Source organism: Globicephala melas, chromosome 8, assembly GCF_963455315.2.
Source record: "Globicephala melas chromosome 8, mGloMel1.2, whole genome shotgun sequence".
Taxonomy (NCBI): domain Eukaryota; kingdom Metazoa; phylum Chordata; class Mammalia; order Artiodactyla; family Delphinidae; genus Globicephala; species Globicephala melas.
Window position 1 is genome coordinate 97,963,676 of NC_083321.1, and position 22,144 is coordinate 97,985,819.

Here is a 22,144-nt window from a genome sequence, read left to right on the forward strand (position 1 = left end):
TTTTGTACCTTGTATTAGCGGTGAGAATTCAAACATGGAAAAAGTTATATTTTCATTTTTTCCCATTTTCAGATCCTTTAAGTACTGAAACTTTCACACTATTTCCCTTATTTGTATATATTAGTAGGGCAGTTGTGATGGGGAGGCATTCAGGGAGAGAGGGGGTTACATCCAAAACAAAAGGAACAAATAGTCTTTCTTGTGTCAGAGAAGCCACCTTGAGTGGTAAGGAATGAGGTTATCTTCACTGTCAAATGCCTGCTTACTAGTTAATATTTAACAAGTATTTTTGCCTCTTTCTGCATTGAATACTAGTCTGCATAAAAAGTCAGCAGCAGAGGGAGAATTTAAACGCAGCCATAACAGATTCTAAACCCCATGCTCTTTCCAGCGTTCCACCTTGCTACTTCTCACACCACACAGTCCACCAGGGGAAATTTAACAAAACAAGTATCAAATCCTGAATCTAAATTTTAAAATTAAGGACATCAGTTTAGAAATGGGGAGACCAGCATCTTGCAGGTGACAAAGCAGGGTGGCCACAGGACCCCATATGAATAATCTTTCCCAGGAGGAATGACAAAGATATCTTGAGAAGTCTTCTATATAAGAGAAGGCTTGGGGAAGGCATCTTAGGTTCTACCAGTTTAGGGCTGTTTTCCGACAGAGGGATTGACTTATTCTACGTTATTTCAAAGGGCAGAGGGATAGAAATTACAGACAGACCTATCACTGCTCTTATAAGGAAGAGCCTTATAGCATTTAGGTTTCTGGAAGATGGAAAATAATGTTTATCACTGATACAACAGAGATTCAAAGGTCTAACATTTTACTCCAGGGAGTGTTTGAAAGGACCAGGTCTCCCACAGAAAGGAACTATTCACAAGCCACCTTGTTCCTTCTTCCTCCGTCAAGATCTTTAAACCTATACGAATAGTGACAAGCAGATAACTCCTGCCTGGAGAAGGGGCAAGTGATTAGGCAGTGAGGGGAGGAACGTCTACCAGGTGTACTGGATAGACGTTGTTGATGGAGGGTGTATTGGATAATTACCGCCAGAATCTTTGCCAACATTACTATGGCAGAACTTTAAGTTTGTTTCTGAAATGCTAGCTGGTGGCTAGAATTCCGTATAGCACAGAAGACAATCTAATTCCTTGACTTAAAACAGGTAGCTAATGAGAGCCTCCGTAATTTGGGGACCTAAATCCATCAATAATTTGAGGACCTAAATCCATCAATAATTTGGGGACTGAAATCCCACACAGCTGCCTTCATCACTGGCTCCCAAACCTGTCTTCAGGTTAGACCCACCTGGGGAGCTTTTAAAGTACGAGACTTATATCTGGGGCCACTCCCAGAGCTTCTGATTTAATTGATCTGGGATGGGACCAGAACATTAATTTTTAAAAGCTTCCTAGGTATTCTAATATCTATCTAAAGTTGAGCACCACTAACCTACATCATTCCAATTTATGGGGTGTCAAAACTACAAATTCTGCAAGTCAAAGATGATATTTCCAATAAGTGAGTTAATTTAGCAAAATCGCTAAATGTGCTGTCTCTGGAGTTAGACTGCCTGGCTCCTCTGCTTACTAGCTGTTGATTCTGGGCAAGTTACTTAACCTCTCTGTTCCTCAGTTTTGTCATTTGCAAAAAGGGGATAATAAAAGGTACATACCTGGTAAGACTGTTGTGAGAATTAACTAATGTATACGAAGTGCTTAGGACAGCTATCATGAGCATTCAATGTATATTAGTTATTTTTGTTGTTCTTATCATCATCTTGGGGTATAGTGTTATTTCATAATTTGTTTGGCATACTTAAACATTAGTTGCAGCATCCGGCTCAGATAACTGTTCGAAAATCAGGTCCCCTGAGTATGTATTGAGCATTTAAAGTATTGGGTTGGCCAAAAAATTCATTCGGGTTTTTCCCATACTCTTACGGAACGAATTTTTTGGCCAACCCAATAATTAGTAGTTTGACCTCAAAACACCAATTCTCACATCATCCCTGCAAGAGAAAACGTTGTTTATTCCCATTTTCCTTGGGAATAATCCAGATACCTAAGGACTGAGATGAATCCTTGAAATGAACTATAAATAAAATGTAACCCTGCAGGACCTCTTTCTAGAGTACAGACTCGAGCCCCATGGCCATAAGACTAAAATGAATCCAGTTAACGTGCTGTATGTTTTACCCCCTTAGATCTCCTACCCCGTCAGAGTAACTGACAAGACGTCTATTCAGAACACCAGAGAGATTGGAAATGTCGCTATCGACCCTGAAGACAAATGGCATCAAAAAGCCCAACAGCTAAAGGTCACCTGCTAGATTGAATTTTAAGTGTGTTTCAAGGGTTACTGCTGGATCTAAGTGATGTTTGTGACTGACATCTTATCACTTAAGGGTTTATTCTTATGCCTGAGAATAGCTACCTACCTTCTGATGGGTAAAAGACTGCCTTCTGCCCAGATGGGTCATTACTTGCTCAGCGAGCCAACCCTACCCACTTTCCCAACGTTCCGATTCCTAGAGAAAAATCATCATATCACTCTTCAAACATTCAGAGGAATGGCATGGAGAAAATACAGGCAGGAAAAAAAAAATCACAGTTCCAAAATATTGTCCAACACTGTGCTGCTCCCAAGTCTGTCTCCTTTTGGAGTTATCAGTCATACAGTATCCCTAGGTGATGGGGGATATGGTTCCTAAAAATGGGTGGGAATCCCCAGAGCCTCACTGAGCCCTCGTTTGCAGAACATAAACGCCTACTACCTAGTAATTTAGCGTGATGACATCCCTTTTTTTGGCCATGGGTTTACTACTTTGAAATCACAATATGGTTTCAGGGAAGATTTTTATGAAACCGTCCCCACTGATTGTTTTTCTAGAAGAATCAAGAAAAGTTCTAGCAGTTGATGTCTTCTTAATCCAGTGTATAGTGTTACATGGGGCGGTTGCTCTTGTACCGGGTTTTATACCTGCTTCATAAGGGATAAAGCCCTTTGAAATCACCCAGCCTGTAGGGCCTGTTGACGTCATTAGTTAAAACTATGTACAGCGGAAAAGTAAGAAGAAGAAGAAGAAAATTCATTCCAGTTTCAGAAAAGTTAGAAAAGAGGGACGGCTCAAATCATCTTTTTGCCTCTGCAGTAGCCTCCAGGCTACTCTTAGAGTTGCCAAAAAAAAAACAGAAAGAAAGAAAGAAATGAAAACAGCCATTCACCTGAAGCTTCCTGAAAGCTGATGCCAGGGAGGCCACACCCAGAGGTTGGGAGGATGGGGACAAATGTCTCCTAGAAGTGGACCCAGAGGACAGGGTCTCCTACCAGACCTGATGGAGAGCCTAGGCAGCTCGGCCAACAGGATCGAGGGGACAAAGGAAACGCCTTAAGGCTTGTTACCTGTTGTGGGTAAAGGACTGGGCCAGAAGACAGGGAGCTCTGGCCCCTGACCTGCCATTTACTCAATGCGTGACTTGGGCAAATCTCAGCTTCCCCCGAGCCTTAAGTTTCTTTTTTCTTAAACGAAGCATTGGCCGAAATGAACTACAAGGTTCATCCCAGCTGCAAAATGCTATAAATCTATGATCCTTTATCTCTAGTTACTTAAATTACTATAGGAAACACAGTTGAAGCATGTAGGATCCTTGCAAACGCTAGCTTTCACACTTGTCACTAGGAGTCTCGGCCAATGATAAAATAATCAAGGTCAAATCACGGTGCTTAACGCATGGCATGGCCCTAGGCAGAGACAGTAAAAAACTTCGTACAGAAGAAACTCAGAAGAAAGCAAAAAGGATACTGTTTCATCTCTGAGGGTACAAGACTCATTTGTTTCTAACCCACTCCTGAGTAAAGGCAATAAGGAGCAAAGCATCTTAAGATTGTTGCATCTAAAATGACAGCAAGACCGAGCAGCCCAAGGGATGTTTCCCTTTCTTTATTCGGAAAGGATTTGTTAGGTGTTCGCTGCGCGTCCTGCATGCTGGCGGGTCACTCAGTATACAAACCTCCAGGCTGACTTTTTTTCTCCTCTTCAACTACCCACCTCGGGTGGCTTCTCTGTGGTCCCCCTCCTGCCTCTCCCACCCCTGTCCTGGTGTGCCTGTGGCTAGAACCACTCCGCCAGGGTTTAATCCTATTCGGCCATTGTCTCATTAGCTGTTGCCTGTGTTTCTTTTGTACCAACTACACGATAAGCTCCTTGAACCTTAGCATTGTATTCCTCTCCACCTCCTAGCACATTGCTTTACCCAAAGCTGATCTCAATATTTAATGGTTGATTAAAAAACCATTTAAAGGTCATTTAGTGAATCTCAAGTGAAAATGGGCCTCATTTGAAATCTTTTTCTTGAAAGATGATTTTCAAAGAATCTGCATATCCCTCAGTAAACTTACTCTAACAATGAGTAACTCACTACTAAGAGATACCTTTACGTGAAATCAAAATAATTCAGACAACAAATATTTATTGAGTACCTACTATATTCCAACCACCAGCTTTTAGGTGACTAGCCCAAAAGACATGTTTTTTTTTTTTAAAAAAACTCTTCAGAAAAGTAAATAAAACTTGACAAAAGATCCTTTTAAAAAAAAAAAAAAAGATTCCTACCCTCAAGGAGCTTAAAACTTTTGGTAGTGGGAAGACAGTTATGTAATCATTATAATGCAGTGATATAAAAGTAGGTAAAATTTAATTCTTTCTTTTAGTGTAACTAAAAGAGCACCTAATTCTGCCCTAAAAAGACAGGAAAAGCTTCCTGAAAAGAGATAGCACCTGAGCTGCCCCTAGAAGGATGAGTCAAAATACGCCAAGCAGACGAATGGGAGCAGAGGTGTAAAAATGCAGGGCAATCTAGCGTGTCCTGAGTATTACCCGGAGTTCAGTAGCTAAAGGGCAAAGCATGAGGGACACAGGGCTGGCCAGGTCAGCGAGGGGCCATGAAAGGCTTTTTATGCCAATCAAAAGATTTTCAATTTTATCCTACGGAGAGCAGGAAGCCATTGGCAAATTGTAAGCAGGTTAATGACATCATTGGGCTTGCATGTTAACACACTGCCAAGGTCTGAAGAATAGACTGGAAGAGAATAATAGAGATTGCAGAGACAGCGAAACCAGTCAGGCGACTTCTGCTGTAATTTCTGCAAGAGATGATGAGAGAACTGGAAAGGTGGCAGCATTTGCTCTGTTTGCCCCACACTCCACATGCCATCAGTTCACTTTGCCGGACGGTGGGTATATCTTTTTCCACTGGCTGGACTGAACTCCTGTCAGGTTAGGACAGCACCTGATCCCCCTCAGCCCCTGCCTTGAGGTGGTCAGGAAGTGGAATGAACAAACTTAGCAATTGCTTAAATAAAGGTGAATGTGGGAGAGAGAAAGAGAATAGTTTCTGAGTGTCTGATTAGTGGCACCAACACCACTGAGCAAGAAAAGGAGGGCTTTGGTTCTGGGAATGAAAGAGGGCTGCGTGAGGCCAGCAGTGGGCCTGACGTTGAGTTAGGAGGTGTCTGTAGGGAGGAGGACCTAGAACTCAGGAGAGACATCTGAGTTAGCCTGTATACATTTGCATCATAAGAATTCCCTGGTGGGTTACAGCCATGGGAATTGCTGAGCTGCCCCAGGAATTGTAGGTAGTGGGAGAAGAAAGGAAGGTCAAGAACAGGGCCCTGGAGAAATTGGTAAGAATATTTTAAGGGAGAGCAGAGGTAGAGAAGGTAAAAGATTACAAAGGGATTGCCAGAGAGGCAGAAAGCTGGCCAGGATAAAACAGTGTCATGGAACCTGAGACATGAAAACTTCAAGGAAGGGAAATCAGTGAACAGGGTTCAACTCTGCAGAGAAGACAAGTAAAAAGGTTCCACGAAAAGGGAGTGATGTATGCAACTCATATATGCAAGTTGCAAATGATTCAGACAAACTAAGTAATGATGATACAAACAATAATACTATAAATGATAGAATGTAGATCTGTTTCTCTACAAATGGAGAGTGGGAGATCTACAGAAAGAGAGAGAATGAAGAAATGCGGCTAAATGTTAAAAAGTGGTGGATCAGTGAGGATATTTGGGGGTTCTCTGTGCTATTCTTGCCATTTTTCTGTAAGTTTGAAATAACTGTGTAAGTTTGAAAAAATAGAAAGTTAAAGAAGATGGTACCATAGGATTTAGCACTCAAAGGTCATTGGTGGCCTGAGCAAAGCAGTTTCAGTGAGAATAAGGGCTCTCCTGCAGGGTACAGAGGTCAGGATGAGAGCTGGGGAAATGAAGACCAGCCTACATTTTAAGATGCCTGGCTGTGGATTAAGAGATGAGGTTTAACCAGAGAATGAGATCAAGTAAGGGATTGGTTTCATTTTTTTTTTTTAATAGAAGAGGTTTAAATACATTTATATGCTGAAAGGATCAGAAACTGGAGATAGAGGACAAGAAAAGAAAGGGTGATATGCTGGAAACAAGGTCCCTGGACCATTTAAGCCTGTGTGTTTTCACTTTAAAAATACTGAGAATTCAGAGCTCCCACCGCAGGAGCTTCAGCCCAACCCTGGGTTCATGAACCAAGATCCCACGAGCCTCCTGGGGCAGCCAAAAAAAATAAAATAAAATAAATAACAAAGTAAAAAATAAAATTACACTAGGAAACGAACAGATATGTTAGGAAGAATATAAAAATAAAGATGAATCAACGACCGGAAGGTACAACAATATCACAATAGTAAAAAAGAAGAAGAGAAAAAAAAAAAAAAAGGGTGGGGGGGAAGGCCCTGGCTGTGGAGGGTGGGGCCTAAGAAAGGGTGAGGTTTGGGCAGTGGGTGGGGCAAAATGCTCAGCACCCACAGGGCTGAAAAAGGCCCTGGGGGCTGTGGAGGGTGGGGCTTAGGCTCAAGGAACAGAAGGGGCCCAGGGTGCCCTCCACCCCTGGTCTCAGAGGGCAGGGGACCTCACCTGGGAGCCTAGCAGGCTTCCTGGGCTTGAATGGGCAGGGCAAACGCCCTCCTCTCCTCTCCTGCTCCTCCGTCTGGGAGGGCCCCTCCTGCCTGCCTCTCCTGATCTCCCTGTCCCCCCTCCTATGCCCGCAAGGAGCTATGCAGCCTGGAGAGGGCTTTGGAGAGCAGGGGATCGGCCTGGGAGGTCAGCAGGCTCCCCAGGCCCGAGTGGGCTGGGCAATTGCCCTCTGCTTCTCTCCTGCTCAGCTCCTCCCGGAGGGCCCCTCCCACCTGCCCCTCCTGATCTCCCAGGCCTCCCTCTTATGAGCCACTGAACTAACAGAGAAACTTAGACCCCAGGGAATATTCATCGGAGTGAGGTCTGACAGAGTTCCTCATCTCAGCACCAAGACTCAGCTCTATGCAATAGCCTACAAACCCCCATGTTGGAAGCCTCAGGCCAAACAACCAGTAAGACAGGAACACAATCACACTCATTAAAAAAAAAAAAAGAGACGGCAAAAAAAATATGTCACAGATGAAGGAGCAAGGTAAAAACCTACAAGACCAAATAAATGAAGAGGAAATAGGCAATCTACCAGAAAAAGAATTCAGAGTAATGATAGTAAAGATGATCCAGAATCTCAGAAACAGAATGGAGGCACGGACTGAGAAAATACAAGAAATGTTTAACAAAGATCTTAGAAGAATTAAAGAACAAACAACAGAGATGAACAACATAATAACTGAAATGAAAAATACACTAGAAGGAATCAATAACAGAATAACTGAAGCAGAAGAATGAATAAGTGAGCTGGAAGACAAAATGGTGGAAATAACTGCCAAGGAGCAGAATAAAGAAAAAAGAATGAAAAGAGCTGAAGACATTCTCAGAGACCTCTGGGGCAACACTAAGTGCACCAACATTCAAATTATAGGGGTCCCAGAAGAAGAAGAGAAAAAGAAAGGGACTGAGAAAATATTTGAAAAGATTATAGTTGAAAACTTCCCTAACATGGGAAAGGAAACAGTCACCCAAGTCTAGGAAGCATAGAGAGTCCCATATAGGATAAACCCTAGGAAAAACACACCAAGACACATATTAATCAAACGAACAAAAATTAAATTCAAAGAAAAAATATTAAAAGCAGCAAGGGAAAACCAAAAAATAACATACAAAGGAATCCCCATAAGGTTATCATCTGATTTTTCAGTGGAAACTCTGCAGGCCAGAAGGGAGTGGCAGGATATACTTAAAGCAATAAAAGGAAAAAAACCTACAACCAAAATTACTCTACCAAGCAAGGATCTCATTCAGATTCAATGGAGAAGTCAAAAACTTTTCAGAGAAGCAAAAGCTAAGAGAATTCAGCACCACAAAAACACCTTTACAACAAATGCTAAAGAAACTCCTCTAAGCAGGAAACCCAAGAGAAGAAAAAGACCCACCAAAAAAACCCCAAAACAATTAAGAAAATGTTAATAGAAACATACATATCAATAATAACCTTGAATGTAAATGGATTAAATGCCCCAACCAAAAGACACAGACTGGCTGAATGGAAACAAAAACAAGACCATATTATGCTGTCTTCAAGAGACCCACTTCAGACCTAGGGACACATACAGACTGAAAGTGAAGGGATGGAAAAAGATATTCCATGCAAATGGAAATCAAAAGAAAGCTGGAATAGCATTACTCATATCAGATAAAATAGATTTTAACATAAAGACTGTTACCAGAGATAAGGAGGGACACTACATAGTGATCAAAGGGTCAATCCAAGAAGAAGATATAACAATTATAAATGTTTATGCACCCAACATAGGAGCACCTCAATACATAAGGCAAATACTAACAACCATGAAAGGAGAAATCGACAATAACACAATAATAGTAGGGGACTTTAACACCCCACTTACACCAATGGACAGATCATGCAAACAGAAAATAAATAAGGAAGCACAAGCTTTAAAGGACACAATAGACCAGATATATCTAATTGATATTTATAGAACATTCCACCCAAAAGTGGCAGAATACACTTTCTTCTCAAGTGCACATGGAACATTCTCCAGGATAGATCACACCTTGGGTCACAAATCAAGCCTCAGAAAATTTAAGAAAACTGAAATTGTATCAAGCATCTTTTCTGACCACAACAACACTAAGAGATTGGAAATCAATTACAGGAAAAAAAACTGTAAAAAACACAAATACATGGAAGCTAAACAGTGTGCTACTAAATAACCAAGAGATCACTGAAGAACTCAAAGAAGAAATTTAAAAATACATAGAAACAAATGACAATGAAAACACGATGACCCAAAACCTATGGGACGCAGCAAAAGCAGTTCTAAGAGGGAAGTTTATAGCAATAAAATCTCACCTCAAGAAACAAGAAAATTCTCAAATAAACAATCTAACCCTAAACTTAAAACAATAGAGAAAGAAGAACAAAGAAAACCCAAAGTCAGTAGAAGGAAAGAAATCATAAAGATCAGAGCAGAAGTAAATGAAATAGAAACAAAGAAAACAATAGCAAAGATCAATAAAACTAAAAACTGGTTCTTTGAGAAGATAAACAAAATTGATAAACCCTTAGCCAGACTCATCAAGAAAAAAAGGGAGAGGACACAAATCAATAAAATTAGAAACGAAAAAGGAGAAATCACAACTGACACTGCAGAAGTACAAAGGATTATAAGAGACTACTACAAACAACTATATGCCAATAAAATGGACAACCATGAAGAAATGGAAAAATTCTTGGAAGGGTACAATTTTCCAAGACTGAACTAGGAAGAATTAAAAAATATAAACAGACCTATCACAAAATGAAATTGAAACTGTTATTAAAAATCTTCCAGCAAACAAAAGTCCAGGACCAGATGGCTTCGCAGGTGAATTCTATCAAACATTTAGAGAAGAGTTAAGACCGATCCTTCTCAAACTCTTCCAAAAAACTGCAGAGGGAGAAACACTCCCAAACTCATTCTACGCAGCCACCATTACCCTGATACCAAAACCAGAAAAAGATATCACAAAAAAAGAAAATTATAGACCAATATCACTGATGAACATAGATGCAAAAATCCTGAACAAAATACTAGCAAACAGAATCCAACAGCATATTAAAAGGATCATACACCATGATCAAGTGGGATTTATCCAGGGATGCAAGGATTCTTCAATATATGCAAATCAATCAATGTGATACATCACATTAACAAATTAAGGAATAAAAACCATACGATCATCTCAATAGATGCAGAAAAAGCTTTCAACAAAATTCAATACCCATTTATGATATTAAAAAAAGCTCCAGAAAATGGGCATAGAGGGAACCTACCTTAACATAATAAAGGCCATATATGACAAACCCACAGCAAGCATCATACTCAATGGTGAAAAACTGAAAGCATTTCCACTAAGATCAGGAACAAGACAAGGATGTCCACTCTTACCACTCTTATTCAACATAGTTTTGGAAGTCCTAGCCACGGCAATCAGAGAAGAAAAATAAATAAAAGGAATACAAATTGGAAAAGAAGAAGTAAAACTGTCACTGTTTACTGATGACATGATACTATACATAGAAAATCCTAAAGATGCCACCAGAAAACTACTAGAACTAATCAATGAATTTGGTAAGGTTGCAGGATACAAAATTGATGCACAGAAGTCTCTGGCGTTCCTATACACCAACAACGAAAAATCAGAAAGAGAAATTAAGGAAACACTCCCATTTACCATTGTAACAAAAAGAATAAAATACCTAGGAATAAACCTGCCTAAGGAGGTGAAAGACTTGTACTCAGAAAACTATAAAACACTGATGGAAGAAATCAAAGATGACATAAACAGGTGGAGAAATATACCATGTTCTTGGATTGCAAGAATCAATATCGTGAAGATGACTATACTACCCAAAGCAATCTATAGATTTAATGCAATCCCTAACAAACTACCAATGGCATTCTTCACAGAATTAGAACAAAAAATTTTACAATTCGTATGGAAACAAAAAAGACCCCAAATAGCCAAAGCAATCTTGAGAAAGAAAAATGGAGCTGGAGGAGTCAGGCTCCCTGACTTCAAACTATACCACAAAGCTACAGTAATCAAGACAGTATGGTACTGGCACAAAAACAGAAATATAGATCAATGGAACAGGATAGAAAGCCCAGAGATAAACCCACACACATATGGTCACCTAATTTATGGCAAAGGAGGCAAGAACGTACAATGGAGAAAAGAAAGCCTCTTCAATAAGCAGTGCTGGGAAAACTGGACAGCTACAAGTAAAAGAATGAAATTAGAACACTACCTAACACCATACACAAAAATAAACTACAACTGGAGGAAAACATACGAAAAACACTCTTACATAAACCACAGCAAGATCTTTTTTTGACCCACCTCCTCGAGTAACGGAAATAAAAACAAAAATAAACAAATAGGACTTAATTAAACTTAAAAGCTTTTGCACAGCAAAGGAAACCATAAACGAGACAAAAAGACAACCTTCAGAATGGGAGAAAATATTTGCAAATGAAACAACAGACAAAGGATTAATCTCCAAAAAATACAAACAGCTCATGGAGCTCAATATTAAAAAAACAAACAATCCAGTTAAAAATTGGGCAGAAGGGCTTCCCTAGTGGCGCAGTGGTTGAGAATCTGCCTGCCAATGCAGGGGACATGGGTTCGAGCCCTGGTCTGGGAAGATCCCACATGCCGCGGAGCAACCAGGCCCGTGAGCCACAACTACAGAGCCTGCGCGTCTGTAGCCTGTGCTCTGCAACAAGAGAGGCCGCGACAGTGAGCGGCCCGCGCACTGCGATGAAGAGTGGCCCCCACTTGCCGCAACTAGAGAAAGCCCTCACACAGAAACGAAGACCCAACACAGCCAAAAATAAATAAATAAATTGATTTTTAAAAAAAGGGCGGAAGACCTAAATAGACATTTCACCAAGGAAGACATACAGATGGCCAAGAGGCACATGAAAAGATGCTCAACATCACTAATTATTAGAGAAATGCAAATCAAAACTACAATGACGTGTCACCTCACGCTGGTCAGAATGGCACACCAGTCAGAATGGCCATTATCAAAAAATCTAGAAAGAATAAATGCTGGAAAGGGTGTGGTGAAAAGGGAACCCTCCTGCACTGTTGGTGGGAATGTAAATTGATACAACCACTATGGAAAACAGAATGGAGGTTCCTTAAAAAACTAAAAATAGAACTACCAGACAACCCAGCAATCCCACTACTGGGCATATGCCCTGAGAAAACCATAATTCAAAAAGAAACATGCACCACAGTGTTTACTGCAGCACTATTTACAATAGCCAGGACATGGAAGCAACCTAAGTGTCCATCAACAGATGAATGGATAAAGAAGATGTGGCACATATATACAATGCAATATTACTCAGCCATAAAAAGAAACGAAATTGAGTTATTTGTAAGTGAGGTAGAAGGACCTAGAGTCTGTCATACAGAGTGAAGTCAGTCAGAAAGAGAAAAACAAATACCGTATGCTAACACATATATATGGAATCTGAAAAAAAAATGGTACTGATGAACCTAGTTGCAGGGCAGGAATAACGAGATAGACATAGAAAATGGACTTGATGATGTGGGATGGGAGGGTGAAGCTGGGGCGAAGTGAGAGTAGCATCGACATACATACACTACCGAATGTAAAATAGTTGGCTGGTGGGAAGCAGCGGCATAGCACAGGGAGATTGGCTCGGTGCTTTGCGATGACCTAGAGGGGTGGGATAGGGAGGGTGGGAGGGAGGCTCAAGAGGGAGGGGACATGGGGACATGCGCATGCATATGGCTGATTCGCTTTGTTGTACAACAGAAACGAACACAGTATTGTGAAATAATTATACTCCCATAAAGATCTATTTTAAAAAAATACTGAGAATTGATGGTCATCCTCATCATTTTCTATTTAAGTGCCGTACACATGCCTAAGATTCTTACTTCAAGCCAAGCAATCCGTCGTCACTTTACCTGTCCACATAGGTCTTGCCCTGAATCGCTTTGTGCTCTCCTGTGAACCTTCACAGATTTTCCAAATCCCATTTCCACTGTGTGCTCAGAACCAGACACAGTACTGAGCTAAGGGTCAGACCCTTGCTGGCCAGTGCAAGAGGGTACACTCCCACCAGCAGAAGATCCTTCCCAGGAAAGGAGCATGCTGTCAGTGGGAAAGAAGAAAGTTCCCCAAATACATGAGTCTTCAAAAGGATGAAACAGGATGTTTCCTTTCTTGCCTCTAAATAAAATAACTCTTGCCGCTCTAGACAAGGAAAAGAAACGATAGCGCAAAAGATATGCAGCGTCTTTGACTTATCTATGTCAGCATCCTTGTGACCACATCCTAAGTGATCTTCCCACCTTTCCAAAGAGCTATTCATTTGGTTTTCCTCCAGCACTATCACCAGAGCTATGCCGCTTTTATTCACCTGAGCACAGAGTCCTTCTATACTAGCACTGAATATTAGAGCTACTGTGTTCTCTAAATTTTATTAATATTATCGAATGGAATGTATAACCCAGACTCAGAGAATGTGTGTTTTGTTGTTAGTAAACACAAAAGAAACTTCAGAGCTAATCTTGGAGCGCAGGCACAACCTCAGGACTCCAGGGTCGATCAGGGTGACTAAGAACAAGAACGGCTTTTGTTTTAAAGCAGATTAACATTTTGGCTGACATCAAAGCATGCATTCTCCCCTCTGCTTAGGTCATGTAAACGGAAAAAGTCGTGAAAGAGAAATAGCCAGATGCTGCCTGTCTCAGGGTTGGGGGCAGACTTCCCTTGGATGGCACAGTATGAAGGAGCATTAATAACTGAGCACAGATCTTACTGAGAAATTACCACCCCAGCATTAGGCATCAGGAGCCCCCGGTGCTAACGCTGCAGCCAAAGGACTCTGCTTTGTGTGTGCTGGGAAAACCTACTGCCATTAAGCAGTTATTCTGAGTGCTTGGTCCGGACTGATTGTGAGTGTTGGTAACAAAAGAACCCCAGTGAGAGGGGGATGAAATAGAGGATTTCGGTGCTGACGGAGATTAAATAGCCTGAGAATGGCTTTGTATATTAACTTCAGGGAACTAGGGTCTTGCCACCTAAAGAGTGACACCTGATGCCTCAATTGTAGGTAATAAACCTTTAGTAAACCTCAGATCTCAAGTAGGCTGCTCGGAAGGTGAGAGGGATCGCATCAAGCCCATAAACGTCTTTCTTTCTGGAGACTGAAATGCCGTCTCTGGGCACTTACATTTACGTGAACAGTGGATTTAACACTCGAGGCAAATGAAGTTTCTCATGAAATGATGAGTCCTTGGCCTTGTTGACAAAGCACCCTGTGAAGAGCACTACTGTCATCTGAATTGTCGGCTGCAAATGTATAACAGGATTAAGACCAAGCGGTAACCCAAGATTTTGGGTCTGGTACCCCAGGAAAGAACACTCTTGATAGGTTTTCTTGGTGGAAATGAGAGAGACAGAGCTGGACAAGTACAGTCATATGGCAGCAGAAAAAGAGTTCCTGGTCACTTATTTTTCTAGCAATTAAAAGGCTGAACAGGCATGGTTGGACTTAGAGATGATCATACTAAGTGAAATAAGTCAGAAAGAGAAAGACAGACACCACATGATATCACTTATACGTGGAATCTAAAATATAACACAAGTGAACTTATGCACGAAAGAGAAATAGACCCAAAGACATAGAGAACAGACTTGTGGTTGCCAACGGGAAGGAGAAGTGGGGGAGGGATGAACTGGGAGTTTGGGATGAGCAGATGCAAACCATTATATATAGGACGGATAAATAACAAGGTCCTACTGTATAGCACAGGGAGCTATATTCAATATCCTGTGATACACCATAATGGAAAAGAATAGACAAGAAGAATGTATATATGTGTTAACCTGAGTCACTTGTCTGTACAACAGAAATTAACACAACATTGTAAATCAACTATCCTTCAATTTAAAAGAAGGCTGAACAAATATTGAAAAGAATGACATTATCAGCATTAATAAATATCTCTAGGTCATAGCAAAGAGGGATCTTTTTTGACCTTCAAGAACAGTGATGACAGCCATGAAAAGAGCCGCTGTGTTTCATGGACACACCTACAAGAGTGTAGATAACAATGTTCTTCTGGATCCACTACAAGGAAGGATGCTCTTGGGCTGTCTGTTGGCAGCGCCGCCTTGCCCACATTTCTCCCATGCAGCTCAATATATTGCATGAAAAGAAGGACCCTTCTTAATTGAAATACAGACAGAAAAGGAAGTATTTTCTTTTCTGGAGCACCACAGGTAAAAACTTAAAGTTTAGAGGAGCTACTAAGAACCTGGCCAATCCTCCAAAAAGTTCAAATTCTAAGGAGAACTTACTCTACATTTTGAATTATAAGTCATTCTTACTTGAAAATCTGACATAAGAAGTCATATTGTGTATTACTGTTTTAAATTGAATAATCTCAACCTTATCGTTATAATGAGATTTCATGAGAAGTAGAATACCAGTAAATATTATACAGGAGCAGGATGAGCCTTAGCAATTATATCAGAAAAGTGAAATAAAAGTTGAACTATCCTTAAAACAATTTGAGCAAAAACATGATTTATTCAAGTTTTTTTCTCAAATGATCTGGGTAACTTGCATTTTTCGATTAACGTTGCATAGATACAGGCCACAGAGGCTTTTTATACGTGTGTTCAGCAAGGACGAATTATGTTGCAGTTATATAACACACTGAGGCATATGGTCCTCGGACTGTTTTCAGTAAGCATTTAATCATTCTTTCCAAAGGCCTCTTAACTCAGCTAGTTTTTCACAAAGTAATGAGCGCTTTATTCCTCGGGGAATATGTCTAAATGGCTTAGCACAATATAGTTACATAGTGCATCTATTATACCAGGAGTACATTTTGTTGTTATAAGACTTTGGAAAGCATAAAGACTGCTCTGAAATTGAAATATTTCCCCCAGATGTTTGATTGCCTAAGTACAGGCTATATTAAGGAACAGAAGCAAAACAACCCTTGTGGTTTCACAGATGTCCTATCACCGCACAGACTCTTTTATAATCCTCTGAATAAAATCTAATTTGTTTCATCTGGTGAAGAGATCATTTCTAGCTTCTGACCTATGTGAGTAAGAAGATCTGATAATCTGAATTGTATTTTGTATTAAACTTGTACTTGGTGGGCAAAGCAAATTGTTGATGTTCTTTCTGGATAATATTTTTAAAAATATTCATCTTAGTTAAGATAAACTTGCATATTTTGATGTTGATTCGCCCTTCCTTTGTATGCAGCTCTTTAGAGGTAAAGCTGCTTTTTTCCCCCATTTGGTAATACTTCATCTTACAACATTTTAAGTCAAAGACTTGCCCTTAATATAATGCCCATTCTAAGCTATTTCTTTCTAGAAAATTCATAACCTGAAACTGCCAGGAGGAACCACTCAGCTAATCACCCTTTCATTGCCCGAAATGAGGAAAGGACCCTCTGTTCTCCTTCTTTAGCTCTTTTCAATTCTGTGGTCACCTTCCTAGAAGTCTTAACTCCCAGTTTGAGAAACACTAAAATTGGTGAAGAGTGTCAATCTTTTAACTTTATATTAACTAAAAATATCTTTTTAGGATTACCAGGAACACTGGTCTCAATTTGAAAATGCAAAATCAATCAATGGACCCAGAGGTCAATCTTCAGAAACAACCAATGGCCAGCAACCTTCCAGAAGACCAGCCAAGCACAAGATTCAAAAACAGCATGAACACCGGCATGGCCCAAAGTCTTTGGTGACTGAAGAGCTGGTTGTCAGTCAAGGAAACCAGAATAATGCTTCCAGACAGCAGCAAACCCCAACTAAGCCTATACCTACGACAGTGAAACAGGAAACAGTCGTGGTTATGAATGCCCCAGACAATGATTTACAATACTCAGGTATACCGAGAAGCCAGGAACCCAAAGTAACCTCCAATAAATATGCTCCACCACACCAGGCTTCTGACAAGGTGTTATATAGAAATTCTACCAGGTGTCACTCCATGATGAACGTTAATACGGAAAGAGGACGCAAAGACCAAGAAGAGAAAAGATTTTCAAATCAGCAGCTACACATCGACACTCTTTCCAATACGGACTTGAACTATCTTCATGAACTGAATAAGAAGCACGCATCCCTTAGCCAGAAAGGCTCTCAGTCTGTTTCTAACATAAATGATAATGGATCCACTGAAAATAAGAAGCAACCCAAACGGACTTATACAGAAACAAAGTATAAGGACTTAGAAATATTATGGTAAGAATTTCCTGTTCTCAAGTGGTTTTCTAGAGTAATGAGAGGCTGCTAGAGAAAGACAGGACGGGGAGGACGGGGTGGAGGGGCGGGGGCTGTTCATGGCGATGGTCAGGCAAGAGGAAAAATTCTCCTAACGACGTTCTTGCCTTTGATTTCTGCAGAAAATAGTCCACTTTTGATGTATTTCTTCTTCCCTGTCTCCTCTACTTTTTTCACTGTCGTTAAACCAGAGGTTGGAGGGAGAAGGGCAGAGGGACCCAGTCAAAAAAGATCAGTACATTTTGAGGGTCGCAAGTAATGCTCAGAGGGAACAAATTCTCTCCAGCTCTGTAATGGTCTATCCTAAGAAAATAATCTAAAATACAGGAAAAAAACACTTGGGTATAAAAATATCATTTACAACCATATGATATTACTTATATGAGAAATCTAAAATATGGCCCAAATGACCCTATCTACAAAACAGAAACAGAATCACGGACATAGAGAACAGACTTGTGGTTACCAAGGGGGAGGACGGGGAGGGAGAGGGATGGACCAGGAATTCGGGGTTGGTAGATGCAAACTATTACATTTAGGATGGATAAACAACAGGTCCTACTGTATAGCACAGGGAACTGTATTCAGTATCCTGTGATAAACCACAATGGAAAAGAATACAAAAAAAGAATGTCTATATGTGGATAACTGAGTCACTTTGCTGTACAGCAGAGATTGTCACAGCATTGTACATCAGCTACACTTCAATAAAAAATATATATATATCATTTACAGAAATGACAACAATAATTGAATAGGAAATGTTTAGATTAATTATAATATTTAATATCATGTAACCATTAAAAACCATGTTTATGAGGAAATTCTTCTATAAAGAGAAAATAGTACAGTGCAAAAATTACACCTAAGGAGTATGAGCTCTATCTACTCTGTCAAAATGTGCAGAGAAGACGAAAAATGCACCAAAATGTCAATAGTGGTTATTTCTGGCAAGAGAGATTGGGATTATTTTTAATTTCTTCTTTATATTTTCTGAGTTGTCCAAGTTCCCTACAGTGTAGATGCATTACTTCTACAATTAGAAGAAAGAAAAGCTATTTTTAAAATCGGGGTATTTCTTGATATCATTCAGTCAAATGTGTTTATTACATACCTGATAGGGCTGAATATAGGACTAAAAAGCTATAAAAGATACAAAAGTAGTATGATGCATGGGAACCTTCAAGGAGCTTATTTTCAAAGTAGGGAGACAGTTTGACACACATGAATTAATGAGAAGACATTTAAGTGCTCCACGTGGAGGTATGGAATGTACAATTAATAAGATTCAGAATTTGCTTCCTAGAAGAGATAGTGATAGATAGATAGCAGGCATTCTCATCTTTTTTTCCTGACTTTAGAGGGAGTGAGTCTAACATTTTTGCCATTAAAAATATTTAATTTTTAGTAGTTAGGGAGATAAATAGGAAATGACCTCCTATTCCTATTTTTTTCCTGCAAAGAACTTCTATCATAAATAGATATTTAATGTTATCAAATTCTCTGCATCAATTGAAAATTTTTCTCTTTGAATCCTTTATGTGGCTAAATGTGTTAACAGATTTTCTAACATTCCATCGTCCTTTTATTCCTAGGACTAACCCAACTTGTCACACGATTTTAATATATTGCTTGATTTGATTTGTTAACACTGTTTAGGATTTAACATTCACATGCAGGAAGTGAGACTGGCTTAAAATTCTCCAATCTGCCATTGGCCCCCGCCTGGATGTGTTATCAAGATTATACCAGCCTTAAAATAATTCCCCCATTTTATATCCTCTGGGAGACTTCATGTACAACTGGAACTGCTTCTTGAAGATTTCATAGAATTTTCCAGTAAAACTATTTAGTTCTCATGTGTTTTTTTGTTCGGCTTTTCTTTTGTTGTTATTTGTGGGCAGATATTAAACTTTAAACTACTTACTTTTTTTGTGATACTCATATATTTGTATTAATTTCTACTATGTTAATTTGTCCTAGCCACCCTACTTTTTCCAATACATATTGTCTTTATTTTTTTAATACTGTCTGTTGAACTGATAGAACTTTCTGCTACTTCTTCCCTCTACTGATTTGGAAATGCATATTCTCTTTCTATTCTCTTTTTTTTTAAACTTACATTATTAACTAGTCTAGTGTTAAAATTTCTATTCTCCTGCAGACATACTCAAATCATTGGATTGTTGTAATCCAATCACCCTTTGTGTCATACATATTATTTTTAGCCAGCATCTTATAGCTCTAAAACTAATCATTGTTTTATTATTGTTGTATAGAGTCAGTGCTGTTTTAGATTTAACCAGTTGTTTATTATCGTCTTTGCCTCCCATTCTTTTTTCCATTTTACTCTTTCTTCCTGAAGTAGATCCTTTAGAAGTTCTTTCAGCAAGTACATTTCACTGGTAAATTTACCGGAAATTCCTTTACTTTCCTCTCTATCTTAAATTATGTTTAACTTGATAAAGAATTAACCTCTTTGAAAACATTGTTTTTCTATTTCCTGGCTTCTCTATTTCTTCAAAAAGTCTTTTATCAGTGTAATTATCATTCTTTTTGTCTTTGTCTTTGTTTCTCTTCTTGGTTTTGAGGTCTCTGTTTTTGGTGTTCTGAAGCTTTGCTGTGATGTATCTAGGTTTGAAATTTGTAATCCTGCTTGTGATTTTTCTGGGATTCCTAAATCTGAGTGTTCATTTCTTTCATAAATTCTGGAAAATTATCACCCATTTTTCCTTTGAATATTATGTCTCCCAAATTTGCTCTCATTTTCCTTCAGGAACACCAAGTAGATGTATATTTGATTCTCTTATTCTAGACTCTGTGTCTTTTTAACTGTTTCTTATTTCCATCTCTTATCCCTCTATGCCTCTTTCTGAGAAATTTCCTCTAAGTTTCTAAGTCTCTTCAGCCCCAATATGCTCTTTGGTGTATCCACTGAGTTGTAAATTTCAGTAATGGTGTTTTTCATGTCTAGGAGTTCTACATGGTTCTGATTAAAACCTTCCTGTTATTTTTTCAGAATATATTTCTCGGGGTTTTGATTTCTTCTTTCATGTCTTTAATCATTATAAACATGCTTCCTTATGAACGCTGTCTAATATTCAATTACCTTAAGTTCTTAGAAATCTACTACTGCTTTGTGTGTGTATCTGCTCATTCTCATACTTGGTAGGTTATTTACTCACATGTTCTAGGATTTTGGATTGTGAACTTATGTTTATCCATCTTCTCTGTAGACACCTAGGCAGGCTTGGGTGGGAATGTATCCTTCCAGAGAACTTGCTTCTGCCAGATACTACAGAGGTATCCTTCCTCTAGGATCACTTTATGTTAATTTCTTGGTGTTGGATTTCCATGATTATGTGGGGAAGGTAAATTTGAACCCCAAATGTTGTCCCGTAGATATTCACAGGGAATTTTTTTCCTAGCTCAGAGCCTACATTAAGACAGATAGTCTTGCTTTGTTGTTTCCCAAGGTTGGTGAATGAGTTTTTCACTAATTTGCCTTTTTATTGAGGGTGTAGCTCTTCAAGGGTTACATACAGCCTTCACACAGGCATCTCAGTTCTGATTCTCTGCCCAACACAGAGCCAAGATCTCACATATCCCATACCAGTGTTGAATGGTGAAACTCAAGCACTTAGGTCCAAACTCCCTCAAAGAAAGCCATAGCTTCATCTTATCTAAATCTGCTTTAGTTTTAGTTTCTGTTTAGTTTGTGGTCTCTGAAGATTCCCTGTCTCTCTTACAAATCCAACTATCTAATTAAAAGGGCATTTGTTTAATTTAATCCAACCTGTCCAGGTATTTTGTGGTGGGAATGCCTTTGAGTTTTCAGAATGATGTTTTTTCTATTCTGAATGCACTAAATGAAAGTTCTAAGTAAGAGCTAGAATATCCTAAAGAAAAAATAGAGGATATTAAGAAATTAATGTATTTATGAAAAGATTAAGCTAAAGAACATTAATTTGATTGGGGGAGTGATAAATACATCAAATTAATGGTTCATAAAGACTTCTATGCTAAAAGTCTTATGTATCTAGGTTTCATTAACAGATTTGTGCTTTTTTTTTTCCTTTAAGGAAGTTCCATTCTTCCTCTGAGAGCCAACCTGCTAGTGCCTCTCCAGACTCCCGGCTCACCCAGACAATGGAGCAGCATCAGCAAGCGCTGATGCATCTGACTGAGGTGCATCCCCACGAAGGGGCCTTACCCGGCGTCACGCTTCCACCCATACCGTCAAGGGTGGAAAGTGAATCCCAGCTCAGTCCAGAGAGAAGCCAAAGAAACCAAGTGAAAATTAGCCGTAGCAATTCTGAAGGCTATCTGTTTCAACTGGAAAAGGGGAAGAAGCATAGGAAAAGAAGCAGCATTAAGGTAATAAAAGCATCTTACTTACTTAACCTTTTATTTTGATAATACACAGGGACCTTGATTTTCATTCTCCTTATCACAGGCCTGGAATAGGGGTGCTGCTGCCCCTCCTTCTTCCTCTAGTCCCCACCCCTTCTCAGCCTTCATCTCACCTCAGCTCCTGCAGTAAAACACCCAGGACAGCCAATGACTGAGCTTTCTTCTGAAATGTTTGCTTTACTGAGTTCTGTGTTTACCTAAGATTCACCATGACTAGCACCTTTGTGCACTTAGGTCTTTCCCATCGGGTCTGCTTTGTTAAATAAGGGAAATGGGGATAGGAGGCAAAGAGGAAGGTTTCCAGGAAGAAATGAAGGAGCGTTGAAGGAGTCTTTTTATGTCCTTTGTGTTTCTCTACTGTTACAAACAATAAAAACCCCTCAGGAAAGATCACTTGTTTCTAGTGTC

General features: G+C 39.5%; 1 protein-coding gene across 1 annotated transcript in view; it reads left to right on the forward strand.

Annotated features, from left to right (window-relative positions):
• JHY (junctional cadherin complex regulator) overlaps positions 1-22,144 on the forward strand; it is a 66,217-nt gene that overhangs the window by 33,292 nt on the left and 10,781 nt on the right. Inside the window, exons 4-6 of the mRNA XM_030835297.3 lie at positions 2,213-2,326; positions 16,623-17,284; positions 21,406-21,700. Coding sequence (XP_030691157.2) covers positions 2,213-2,326; positions 16,623-17,284; positions 21,406-21,700 — 1,071 coding nt within the window. The remainder of the gene's footprint in view (positions 1-2,212; positions 2,327-16,622; positions 17,285-21,405; positions 21,701-22,144) is intronic.